General features: G+C 40.9%; 1 protein-coding gene across 1 annotated transcript in view; it reads left to right on the top strand.

The window, feature by feature from the left end:
• Positions 1 to 11,995: 11,995 nt before the first annotated feature.
• FBXO28 (F-box protein 28) overlaps positions 11,996 to 14,000 on the top strand; it is a 31,405-nt gene continuing 29,400 nt past the window's right edge. Inside the window, exon 1 of the mRNA XM_037510168.2 lies at positions 11,996 to 12,276. Within this exon, the coding sequence (XP_037366065.1) occupies positions 12,010 to 12,276 (267 nt within the window). The 5' untranslated portion in view covers positions 11,996 to 12,009. The remainder of the gene's footprint in view (positions 12,277 to 14,000) is intronic.

Consider the following 14,000-nt stretch of genomic DNA (forward strand, 5'->3'; position numbering starts at 1 on the left):
TTTCTGCCAGTTTTACAACCTTTGCCTTCCTACATCTTTAACCAAATCTTAACCTTCTCCTCCTTAGTGTTTTTCTGTATCTCCCAAGGAGTCCACAAACTTTGTAGATGTGCTTTAAGGAATGTAATTATTTATCTATAGCAGTTCCAATTTACCTGATGGATAGACTAAAACATTTAGTGGGTAGGGTTTTGGGAAAAGAGCTTTCAGTTCTTCTCCTGACCTTGACACTACCTCATTGCATGCTCTCCCTATGCTCACTAAGGTGACACTATGCTCACCAAGCCTGAGTTTTCTTGTCTATAAAACAAGAGGGTTGAACTATATTGACCAGACAATAGGTATTGACCAGACAATACCTAAGATCCTTTACAGCATTAAATTCGTTAATTTATGATCTCATGTGCATCTAATTAATCAATGTTCTTGAAGACCATATTCTGTGGGCTATACTGACTGTGATGCAAAGCTTCTAACTAAATTCCAATGTTCTCAGCTTCCTGGTATGTGTGTGGTTTTATGTAATCCCTACCCCTTTGGGGCTCAATCTCATGACTTGCTTCTAACCAAAAGAATACAGCAAAGGTAAATGGGATGTCACTTTATGACTAGGTGTAATACTGCAATGTAATATGTTGCTAACCACGTGGAGTGAATACAGACTCCACAGATGCAACAGCATAGTGTCCAGCAAGACTGCCTGTACTTCCTGCATTTCACTTGCCAGTTCATAAGTTTGGAGCTCCCCAGCCACTGACATTCCTGAGCAATTATCTACAAATCCTCCTTAGGTTCTGTCTCACTACTCTCTTAGGTTCAATATTTCACTAGAACCACTCACAGATTTTGGCAAAGTTGTATTTACAATTACTATTTTATTGTAAAGGAGTCGAATTAGGACCAGTCAAATGAATATATAAGGCAAAGTTGGGGGGGGGGCGCTCCCAAATGCAGAGTTTCTGTGTCTTTTCTCTATGAAATCAGGTCACATCAACCTCTTTGAACATCAATGTGTTTACCAGTCATTAAGCAACCTAGATTAAATCAGGCAAATGAATTTTCTATGGTAATGCCAATGAAAAATGAGATGAACCTGACTGAGCAGAGAACTACCAGCATGGAGAGATGAAGTGACTTCCCTTAGACCAAATAAGTAGTACAGTGAAGATTTGAATTCCCAGTGGCCAGACTCCAGACTTACTACATTAAAACACTAAGTTACATTGCTTCACAAAAAACTCAAACTGCAAAGCCACAGGATAATTGCCCACGGTCCCTTACTATCAAAGAATTTCTCCCTCTCAAGTTTTTAACTTTTATTTATTTATATGTTCTTGTTACTATACATATATATATATGTATAGTATATATATGGAGAGAGAGAGAGAGAGTGTCTCAATAATTCTGCAACACACTAATAAAATCAAAATTTGTAGGGTCTCCCTTGCCCTAAAATCATGTTGGCAGCTCCCAACTCTAGTATTGAATAAACCCCGGTTGAGTACATCGCTGTGAACTGTCCGCAGCCTCTGCAGTGCAATTTCCATCTCAGTGGACCATGGAGCTACACACATGGCATGGCAGACCTATACTATCTCGCCCACTGCTCCCCTCAGCAGTGTATTTCAGTCAGTCTGCCTGTTCTGTTCCCTGCTCTGACTCTGGTGAATCCTCTCACCCTCCCACACATCTGGCCTATTCCTCAGTTCTTGTATGCATGAATAAATAAATCTTTAAAAAAATCAAAATTTTTAAAAAGCAAATAAAATCCAGTGTGGAAATCTGAATGATAAGACTATAAGGACAGAAAAAATAGAATGAATCTAAGAGGGTTTATTCAATACTAGAGTTAGGAGCCACCAATATGATTAAAAGTTCAAGATTCTAGGACAGAGGAAAAAGAAAAAAATATATATATATAATATATTACATGATTCACAGTGATCTTACAAAATTAGTTACATAGGAAAAAAAGCAACTATTCCTTATTTTAACCATAAACAGTTTTCCTATGGGCTCTCACAAAGGAAACACTTTATTATATAGTCATCAATGGTCACACAAACATCAATAAGGGATGAAAACAATTATTAGCTGGCTTCCTGTTGATGGCTGGATATATGCACAGATTTTAGCACTAGAAAAATGGATTGCAATGTATAACTTCTTTCTCTCTTGCTCTCTGTCCCTCCCCCCTTTTTAAATTTTTCTACTTTCTCAACACTATTTTTATTCCTCCTACTCTTTGATAACCTGCTGTTTGGTAATTTTAACAGTAGAGAAAAAGCTGTGAAATCACTATGACAATTACTGTTATCAGAATGAGGAAGAAGAGGGAAAGGAGGAAGTAGTTCCCTAAATAAATCAACTGCCTCCATTTTGACAAACTAACCCTCTTCCTTAAATGTACACTTCACATTCTGCTATTCGGCTAGTCAAATTTTAAATGTGCTATTAGGACACAGTAGATTCCAATACATATATTTTCCTTTCACATTTGCAACATGATCCTTTTAAATGTCTTTGCTTTGTAATCTAAATTCCATGACACTATCAACAGCCCAGCTGGGAAATGTCCTGCCTCATGCAGCTATTTGAAGTCTCTGGCTAAGCTATTGGAACACTCATTATTTTCTGATCCTAATGACCTTATAAATGAAGACATTATATGATTATGGAAGAACTATTAAAAATAATATCAAGAAGCCAAGGGATATAAAACAAAGACATGAGTAATTGCTTAGGTCTGTAATTATTAAATGTTTGATATCCATAAAAGGCCAAGCACTTAAAGTGAAGCAGGATAAGGCAAAACACTGTACAACTTGTTCCCAGAATGTCCTTTAGCAGATCAATTCCAATGGTTAGCCATCTAATTTCCATGTGGTTGTTAGAATAGACAAGTGATTTTCTAGGGTAAGGACCATCACTACCCCTCCGCATAAGAGGGACTTCTCAGAACTAAGGAGGGAACTAAGTAAACTGACATCACATTATAATGTTATATTACAATTTTACACAAGAAAAATGCAAATTTTCACTGTAAAAACTTCTGAAATTAATGCGCAACAAGATCTTGTTTGAAGAGAAGATAGTGATTCTCAAGGTCATAGAGGGTAGGGCGTTGAGGGCATGCTTCTCAGGACAGGACCTGAAATTTCTGTCATTATCAAAGAAGGCATGAACTTAAAAGTTGAGAAACATCATACCAGACAATGGACAGGTCTGATTCAACTTACTCTCCTCAGTTTATAATCCCAGTTACACAAGACTCTAGGACAAACAAAAAGTCTAATCTATGATGACAGAATACATATCACCGGTTGCCTGGAGCCACCAGTGTGGGGAGTGAGACTGACTAGGAAGAAGCCCAAAAGTACCTTCCGGGATAATGAAACATTCTATACCTTGATTGTGGTGGTGGTTGCACATGTACATATAGTCAACATAACTCATCAAACTGTACAATAAAAATGTGTGCACTTTACTGCTTGTAAATCAACCCTCTATAAAACAGATTTCAAAGGGAAACAACATATTCAAAACAAAACTCATAACCCCTGACCCCTAAAATGTTCCTTCCAGTTTTCCCCATTTCAGAAAACATCTACTGTGCTCTTTGATAGCTTCATTTTTTTTTTTTAAATAAGCTTCCTCAAGGAAGCTTGGCCCGAGCCAGACTTTTTTTTTTTTTAAGGATTTATTTATATATGTACAAGAACTGGGGTACTGGCCAGAGGTGCAAGAGGATTCACCAGAGACAGAGTCAGGAACAGAACAGGTGGATTGACTGAAATATACTGCTGAGGGGAGCAGCAGGCAAGTCAGGAGAAGTCTGCTGCACCATGTGGGTTAGCTCCCTGGCCGGGGATTGAACTCATGCTTCAGTGGCTGCGGATAGCTTCAGAGGTTGCACCTTAACCCCTTGCGCCACCAGGGAGGCTTGATGTCTTCAGATCTTCTTGTCATCTTTGACTCCTATGTTTTCTTTCTTTCACCTATATTTGAAAGATAGCCTAAATCTGATCTCTTCTTATTACATTCCCCTTCTGGTCCCCTTCTGGTCCCCTTCTGCATGAGCATCTCTCTCACAATGCAAGAGCCTCCTAAATGATCTCCTTACTTCCACACCCCCTGTCCCACCACCACCTCCAACACCCCTTGCTCCTCAGCCCCAGCTCCTCTACTATTATCCTCACCATATTCTGTTTACAATGTATCAACTAGTGTTACTCCTCTACTCAAACTCCCTAGTAGTTTCCTTTCTTATTCACTGTATTCTCCCCCCCCCACAAAAAAAAAAGGTTACACAGCTTTCTGCTCCCTATAAGACCTTCCCTTAGTTTTCCAAGTCCCTTGGGATTATGAACTTCAGGTTATCCTATCCTAGGGAACAGTTTTTCTAGCTCTTCTTTTACCAAGTGTCCTCCATCCCAACTCTTGACACCGTACCCAAGTCAATGTAAGAGATGACCAACACAGATAGATTTCTGAATGATAGCCAAGGACCTTAGCAACTTGTATGGACCTAAAATTTTCTAACAGACCCACGGATAAAGATACTTTCAAAGCCGTGACAATTTCTTACTTCCTTCTGAGACAACACCACCTCAAGAAGCTCAGAACAAAACAGGAAGGTAAGCATGTAGCTCTTTAAAAGTCTCTCTCAGTGTGACTCACTGACATTTCATTTTCTTCTGTCAGTCTATTGACTCCCATTCCCTGCCTCCAATTTTGCAATGCACGCCCTCAGCTCTTGGCATTTTCTGTTTTGACACAGAAAAATTTGCTTTGCGCCTTGACTCTGCCCTCACTTCCTAATCTGGCTCTGCTGCACTGGAACAGCTTCCGATGTCAATGACCTAAAACATGCCCCATTCACTGGGTAAGAGGTAATGACCAGGAGACAATAAAGACATTAAGATTATCTTATATTGTGTTTTCACCCAACGTTTGCAGGCTTGTCTTCTTTTTAAAGCTGCAGAATCATTCAGGCTTATTGTGTATAGTTTAGGACTCCAACACATGGTGTCACATTTAGATGAAGCTTGGAAAAACATAAAGCAATTCTTTTAATGAGTCACCTTATCTCCAGGACCATAATTTCTGTCAAAGACTCCACAGGCAAGACTCTCTAGTTAGTCTTGAATCAGAACCACTTTTGATCCTGAAGCTATGTAGATCAGAATTTGACTTGGGGAATAATGTTCTTCAGGCTGCAATATGGCTGTGGTTAACAGCTCCTCTCTGTCTACCACTGCCCAGCCCCTGCTGATAGCAGGGGACAATAACCAATCTTCTATTTTTAAAGAGCTGACACCCACCCCCCATGGCAGACTAATGAGCAGTAACTGTAAAAATTCCCCCAAGCTGTGTCAATATCATTTATTCTAACCCATTAGATATTTGTTAGTACAGCAAGTCTTCAAATAATATTGTTTTGTTCAATGTTGTTTCATTATAATGTTGATGAGGAAAAAAAGATGATATCCAGCAGAGGCCACTGTCTATGTAGAGTTTATATGTCTTTCCATGTCTGCATGACTTTTCTCTGGGTCCTCCCGCTGACACCCAGATCCTAAAGATAAATACATGAGATTTACTGGCATGTCTAAATAGTCCCAATCTAAATAAGTGTGGGTATGGGTGTGAGCGTATCCTGTCATGGAAAGGGCTACTGTCCATTGTAGGTTCCTACCTTGTGCCCCTGAGCTTCAGGGACAGACTCAGGCTACCTGGTCCCTGAATTGGAATAAGCAGGTTGGAAAATGAACGAACAAACGAAGGAATGAATGAACATACATATTGTTAAAATGTTCAAAGTGTTGGGCCTGGTGGCACAAGGGGTTAAGACACAACACTATGAAACTACCCGCAGCCACTGCAGCACAAGTTTGATCCCCAGCTGGCCAGGGAGCTGACCCACATGGAGCAGCAGACCTCTCTTGACTCGCCCACTGCTCCCTTCAGCAGTGTATTTCAGTCACTCTGCCTGTTCTGTTCCCTACTCTGTCTCTGGTGAATCCTCTCACCCCCCACACCTCTGGCCTGTACCCCAGTTCTTGTATGCATAAATAAATAAATCTTAAAAAAAAAAAACAATTCAAAAGAATGGAACAGATTGGAAAAAAAAGGCAAAAAACATTCAAAATGTTTTGGGTCTTTTTAAAGAAACTTGGTGGAGCCTCCCTGGTGGTGAAAGGGGTTAAGTCCCAGCATGATCAAGCTATACCCAGCCAGGAAGTTCAGCCCCATGGTGGGGGATACCTCTCCTGTGTCTCCCACTGCTCCCCTCAGCAGTGTATTTCAGTGGATCTGCCTGTTTTGCTCCCCACTCTGTCTCTGGTGAATCCTCTCACCCCCACCTACCACTGGCCTATACCCCAGCTCTTGTATGCATTAATAAATAAAATAAATCTTAAAAAAAAAAAAGGAGACAAAGGTAGATCATATCTAGCTGGTCCGAGGGTAAATTAGAATATTGAGATACGAGATCCTGCTCTTCTGCTAACAACTCATCCCTAATCATCTGTCATTAAAACATTCTTTGAAGGTGAAAGAGGGAGGCCATAGAAAGTAAATAACCCTGGATCTAAAACTTTATTTGCTTCAAAACAATGTCTAAACTTTATTTGCATATAAACTTCAAAACAGTGTGGCACTGGTAAAGGCAGATAAATATACCAAGGAATAGGAGAGCATAGAAATATGCCAAAGGAATAGGAGAGCATAGAAATAAGCCTTCAAATACATCATCAGATTATCTTCAACAAGGGTGCAATATCATTCAAGAGTGAAAGTATAAGATCTCCATCAAATAGTGCTGGGAAAACTGGGTATTCACATACAGAAGAATGTGCCCACATAGCATATGAAAAAATGTACTCAAAATAGATCAAAAATCATAAACATGATTTATTGGGTATGACACCAAAAGAATAGGCAACAAAAGAAAAAAATAGATAAATGGGACCACATCAAACTTTAAAACTTCTGTGAAGCAAAGAACACAATCGATGAGTAAAAAGGCAGGCTACAGAATAAGGGAAGCTATTTATTTGCAAATCATGTACCTGATTAAGGGTTAATATCCAAAAATGTATAATGAACTGTTACAACTCAACAACAACAAATAACCCTATTAAAAAATGGGCAAAGAGGGACCTCCCTGGTGGTTTACGGATTAAATCTCAGCGCTATCACCACTACAGCCTGAGTTCCATCCCTGGTCCCCAGCTAGGGAGCAGACCTCTCTTGTCTCACCCACTGCTCCCCTTGTTAGGGGGAAAGGATGTCCTGAGCAAACTCCATACAGGTTTTGTGGAAGCCACCCTGACTCCACAAGACACTGGGAACTACAAATCTCATGATCCCCAAAGGGGGGTAGCGTTGAACTAAGGGCGGAGTTAAGCAGCCATTTTCTCTGGCTTGTGTTTATAACCAGCCATGTTAGTGGGGTCTCACTCTCTTGGCTTGTGCTCTTGGCCAGGCAGCGTGTGGTCTTGGCAGGTTATTTGGGTTTCCAGGTCCGCAGACTGGGTAGGCTGCATTTAAGAATTTATCTCCCTCCTTTCTCCCTGAGTGTACATTTCCTCATTTCCCCTTCTCTTGTAAATAAGCCATTTGTTAACCTTTTGTGTGCGCCTGCAGTTTAAGTCCCTTTTAAGTGCACAGGTGAGGACCCACAGTCAGGCAACTCATTTTATATCAGAGTTGCCCTTTAATACCCTCAGCAGTGTATTTCAGTAGATACACTTGTTCTGTTCCCCACTCTGTCTCTGGTGAATCTTCTCACCTCCTGTACTTCTAGGGTTCTTCTATGCATAAATAAGTAAGTGATCTTTTTTAAAAATAAATTAAAATTGGGCAAAGGACTTGAAAAGACATTTCTGCACAGATGATATATAAATGATAAACACATATGAAAAGATGCAAATGTCACTAATAATTATGAAAATGCAAATCAAAACCACAAGGAGATATCACCTTACCACCATTTGGGTGCCTACTATCTACTAAGCAAAAAATTACAAGTGTTGTCAAGGATGTGGAGAAATTAGAATCTTGTGCATTGTTGGTGGGAATGTAAAATGGTGCAGTCAAGTGGAAAATGGTATGAAACTACTCAATATATTAAAAATGACCATATGATCCAAAATTGCACTTATGGTTATATATATAAAATAATGGAAAGCATTCTCAAAGAACTATTTGTACCACCATGTTTATAGTAACATTAGTTATTACAGTCAAGAGATAGAAATAACCCAATCCACTAATGAGTAAATGGATAAACAAAATGTGGTCTATATATTCAATGAAATATACCCAGCCTTAAAACGAAAGGAAATTCTGACAAGGATAACCATTGAGGAAATCATGCTAGGTGAAATAAGCAAGTGATTATTTTATTCTATTTATATGTAGTATGGTATCATTCTATTTATATGAGGTAGCTAAGAATAGCAAAATTCATAGAAAAACAAATTAGAATGGTGGTTGCTGGGGGCTGCAGGCTGAGTGGGAATGGAGAGCTGTTAAATGAGTATATGAGTTTCAGTTTTGCAAGATAAAAAATTTTTGGAGATTGGGTGCACAATAATGTAAATATATAGATGGGGCCTCCTGGGTGGCGCAGGCAGTTGAGTGCCACACTGTGAAGCTGTCCGCAGCCTCTGCAGTGCAGGTTTGATACCAGCCGGCCGCCAGGCAAGATTCACACAAGGCTAAGCAGACCTCCCCTGTCTTGCCCACTGCTCCCCTCAGCAGTGTATTTCTTCAGACTGCCTGTTCTGCTCCCCACTCTGTCTTCAGCGAATCCTCTCACCCTCCCACGCATCTGGCCTGTATCCCGGTTCTTGTATAAAAATAAATAAAATCTTTAAATAAATAAATATATAGATACTTAACACTACTGAACTGTACACTACTCAACTGTAACAACTGGCTAAGGTGGTCAATTTTAGGTTATGTGGGGTTTTTTTCCCTACAATTGAAAAAAAAAAACAGTTAATTACAATCTATAGAAAATCTCAAACCCCTTTTTAGTTATTGTATAAATTCATCCTTCTATCTACATATATTGCAAATCTGACAAAACAGGAGAAACAATGTCAGGGTTAAGTTTCCTCTTTCGTGTATAAAATACATCTTCCTGTGGAGCTACCAATAAATATCTTAGATCACCCCTCACCACACCTCACTGCACCAAATCTGACCCTATCCCTACAATACACACTCTAACCAGGAAGAATGATTAAAGGGGGCCAGGATTGGTGGCCCAAGGGGTTAAGCATCGCACTATGAAGCAATCTGCAGCCTCTGCAGCTTGAGTTCGATCCCCGCCCCCAGCAACCCACATGGCAAGGCAGACCTCTCCTGCCTCACCCGCTGTTCCCCTCAACTGTGTATTTCAGTCATTCTGCCTGTTCTGTTCCCCACTCTGTCTCTGGTGAATCCTCTCACCCCCCCTACATCTCTGGCTGTACCCCAGCTCTTGTATGCATAAATAAATAAATCTTTTAAAAAAGCGGGGGGTCGCCTCCCGTGGTGGCACAGCGGTTGAGCGCTGGGCTGCGAAGCTGCCTGCAGCCTCTGCAGCACCGGTTCAATCCCCAGCCGCTGGTGAGGGTCCCACATGGTGCGACAGAGACCTCTCCTGCCATGCCTGCTACTCCCCTCAGCGGTATATTTCGTCAGTCTGCCTGTTCTGTTCCCTGTTCTGGCTCTGGTGAATTCTCTCACCCTCTCGCGCTTCTGACTCTACTCAGTGCTTGTATAAATAAATAAATAAATCTAAAAAAAAATTTTAAAAAAAGGGGGCGGCCAGGATTACAGTGTCTGCGTTAGGTTAAACTGATTTGCACATATTTCAAACTTAACTCATTTGCTGTCTCAGCTCCTCTTAATATTAACTTTGTGAGATAAAAGAATGAAGGTAATATTATTCCCTTTTATAAATATGAAACTAGAAACACCTAGATTTCAAGCAGCATTTCACGACCACTACTTTACAAAACTCTTATGGTACTTTGATGGCAAAAAGCCACATTTAGGTCCCAGAACTCCTCTAAAAGTTCAAATATTTGTTTTGGTTACAGCTATTTGTTTTCAATGGAAAGCATCTCCAAAACAAGCACTGATTTTAATAACTGAAGCAAAACAACCATTTACTTTGAAATGTTCTCTAATGTGGGTAATATTAGGGCAAAGATCCACCATACATAAACAAAGGACAATTTGAATTAGCCTGACTAGCAGGAAGTGGCTTAAATTGTTTCCAAAGTTGTATTCTGTTGTTTAGATTAACAGTCAGCTTGGCCTAGATGTTAACTAGTTGTCCATATGTGAAGAGATAAGGGTAGTAAGCAAGCTTTACACATGCCCATTTCAAGCAAAACAACAACAAAAAACTGAAAAACAAACCTGCATATATCTAGTGGATTTACAGACTAGACAGATTAAGTTAGGGAGTGATAAGCACTTTTTTAAAGGACTTTCAATGGGTTTCCCCTATGAGAACCCTGAAGGTGTATTTAAGCATGATCCTATTTCAGAAATTTGATTTCAATCCAACCTACCAAGAAAATATCTAAATTTAATAAAACAAGGTAGAAAATTATTTCATTTCAGATCAAATACCCTATGTAGAAAGACGAATTACAATCTATTAATGGAAATAAAACAAGCATATTATAACTATGAAATGTCTCAGAAACATTAAGGCATAATGCATTTAATGAATGCGAAACAACTCCCTAGAGCAGAAGAACTAAAGAAGTAACTTTAAAGGATTTTATAATCTGTAACAATGTTATATAAAAGGATCAATCCTTTATATGCCAAACAATTGGGGAAATGATACCAATTCAGGCAAGCTAACCACCACTGCACCCACCACTACCTTTAGTTGTCTTGTCTCTTTAGTCTCGTTTAATCTGGCACAAATCCTTAGTCTTTGTCTTTCCTGATATCAATATTTTTGAAGACTGTGCGGGCAGTTATCTTGACTTTCCCACCACAAATACAAGTAATTTTTTTGTGTGTGTGTGGGTTGTTTTATTTATTTATTTTGCTGTACACTAGGTCATGTCCTTTCAGTATATCACATCAAGAGGCACATGATATCCATATCTACCGTAACTTATGATATTGACTGATCATTTGCTTATGGTGGTATCCCCTACAGTTCTCTATTGTAAACTAATTTGTGGGAGTTACTTTCAGACTATGTATGTATAGTTTTATATCATACCTTAACTTTCTACTTTTGGCATATTTTGATGATTCTTGCCTAAATCAATTTCATAATGCAGATACAATGCACATATTATAAAAGTCACTATTTTAAAGTGGACATTCACAAGGTTATGCAACCATCAACATTCTCAAATTAAAAAACATTTCCATCCCACCCCCCAAAGAAAAACAGTCCTCCATCAGCAGTTGTTCCTCCACTCACTCCAGTTTCTGGAAACCCACTAATCTGCTTTCTGTCCCTATGGATTGGGCTATTTGAGTAACTTCAAGTAAATGGAATCTGACTTCTTTCATTTATCAAAATATTTTCAAGGTTCTTCCATATGGTAGTTTTAATCAATACTTCCTTTTTATTTGTTAAAATCAATTATCAGTATGATTCTTGAAAGTGGTAACATTCTAACTATATTGCTCTATTGACATTTACTAGACAACATTATGTTTATCATCCTTTACCAGGGAGCTTTATAAGAAAACTGGGGAGTTAATTTTAATTTTAATAGACAGGGTGTCCTCACCCTCACTTAGTTTCCAAACATATAAAAAAAGGGCCTACAAAGATGACCTTTCCAGAAGTTTATTGATCTTCCTCAGTTCTACTTGAACGAGTCTCTCTTCGCCAGTCGCTCCACAGGCTCCGCCCCCTTCTCCAGGTGCCCCCTCCCCGGGGGAGCAAGAGGAGGAAATGACGCAACGGAAGCGCCCCAGTCCCCTTGCAGGGAGGGGGGTGGAAAGACTCAAACCCCCAAGATGGCGGCGGCGTCGGAGGAGCGGATGGCTGAGGAAGGAGGCGGCGGCCCCGGCGACAGCAGCTCCTTTTCGGCCATCGGCTCTACCCAACGGCTGCCTCCCCCGCCCCCGCCCCAGACGCAGCAGCCGGGGTCCCAGGCGCCCCCAAGCTCGGCGCTGGCTCCGGACCAGCTGCCTCAAAACAACACGCTGTTGGCGCTGCCTATCGTAGCCATCGAGAACATCCTCAGCTTTATGTCCTACGACGAAATTAGCCAGCTCCGTCTGGTGAGGCCCTCGCGTTGTCTTCCCCGCCTTCCCCCCCCTGGGCTGAGGTCTGGGGTGGGAGGGGGCCCCCGCGAGCACCGTCGGCGCCAGAACCCTGCGCGCGCCCCTCCCGCCCCAAAGTATCTCTGGGCGCCGCTCGGCAGGGCTCGTCCCGGTCCGCCCGTGCTCAGTTCTGGGGGCGACTGCTACAGGAAACTTCCCTTGGGGGCCTTTTTGCCCCCCGCACGGAAATGGGGGCGCAGCGGGGGAGGTGGCGGAGCTGGCTTCCTCCTCCGCCCGCCGAGATCGGAGCCGAGGGTCTGTCGCTCGCCTTTGTACGCGCCTTCCAGCGCGGCCGGGGTCGGAGGGAAAATGCCGGAGTGGCGACCTGACCAGCGGAGAACTCATTGTCCCCAACCACCCAAGTTTCCTTATTAGAGAAGATTAAGTGGGGGGGTCAAGCCTCACACACGCGGTCGAGGGTCTAAGAAATTGAAACGCGTTCTCAGAGCTCAGCCTCGGCGCCCTGGCTGACCAGTAAAGTAGAGCCGTGAGAAATGACCGTCCTGAATTTGCCGCACCCTGAGAACTCCCACCCCGAGCGAAGCAGCTTGCCCCGTGACTGGTTTTATTTTCTCTCTTTCAATTCATTTTCTAACTAGTGATTTACGCCCAACCGCCAGCTTTAGGAGAGGCTTTAAACCTTAAAATCACAGCTCAGTCATGATTTATAAAAATAGTGAATTTTACTTCACTTCAGAGGTTTGACTAAGGTTTGATGGATATCTTAGTTGAATCAGGTATTTTGCTCCCTTTCATTGAGTTTGTCTTTTCAGTGGCAAGGAAATTGAAGGGGGTGGACATTTTGATGTGATTGCAAACCGATTCTGTGTAGAAACCAAATCTGTGGTGGGGATTGTTTTAAAGAGGACAAAGACATTTCTGAATGTGCAAGTGTGTTGACTTTTCTTAATAATATGTCATATTTTAGGTTTGCATCTTTAGTTTAGAAATTATTATGGTTGCATTTTTGTACAGGAAGTAATGTGGTTTTTTTTTTTTTTTTTTTTGAAAGAAAGCTTATACATATTAATTCAAACTGATGGTCAGGTTCCCCGCTCCCCTGAGCCCACCCCTGACCCCCCAACATAGCAGCTCAAAACATGCCAGTCTTCAGGATGGAAACAACTTCAGTTGAAAAGTGATATTTCACAGTTGATTGTCCCTGAGTTTGCAAAAGATGTAATCCTAAAATTTCACCTAGAATCTTAAATATTCCTTCAAATTGTTACAAAGGATGAAGGTTGATGCTACACGTTCATGTTTTCTGGAAATTGCCTTAACATTTGATTGAATTGAAACTTTCAGCCAGACAATGGCTTTGTAGAGCTTGGAATAGTCACAGTACTGTTTAAGTGTTGAAGAAAACTGGGGGTTTTGTTCGTTAGTTGATTTCTTTTGTAAAAATTAAAAACATTCAAAGGGGAGGATATGGAACCACCTACCCGAGGGGGACAATTAAAACACATCTCACAATTTATTAACAAATGACATCTCTTTCAAGTGAAATATTCAGCTGCATTCTTAATTTTGAAGCAGGTATCTATTTTAGCCTTTTAAGGTAACAAATTTGTAGTTTCAAACGAATTTTTTTTTCATAAGAAGTGCCTCACCAACCCTCTCCCAAAAGATTCTGCAGCCAGTTTTATGTCCCAAAGATGTTTTTCTCATTTAGTAGTAGAGAA

Source organism: Talpa occidentalis, unplaced genomic scaffold, assembly GCF_014898055.3.
Source record: "Talpa occidentalis isolate TD23 unplaced genomic scaffold, MPIMG_talOcc4v2.1 talOcc4.14, whole genome shotgun sequence".
NCBI classification, from domain to species: Eukaryota; Metazoa; Chordata; class Mammalia; order Eulipotyphla; family Talpidae; genus Talpa; species Talpa occidentalis.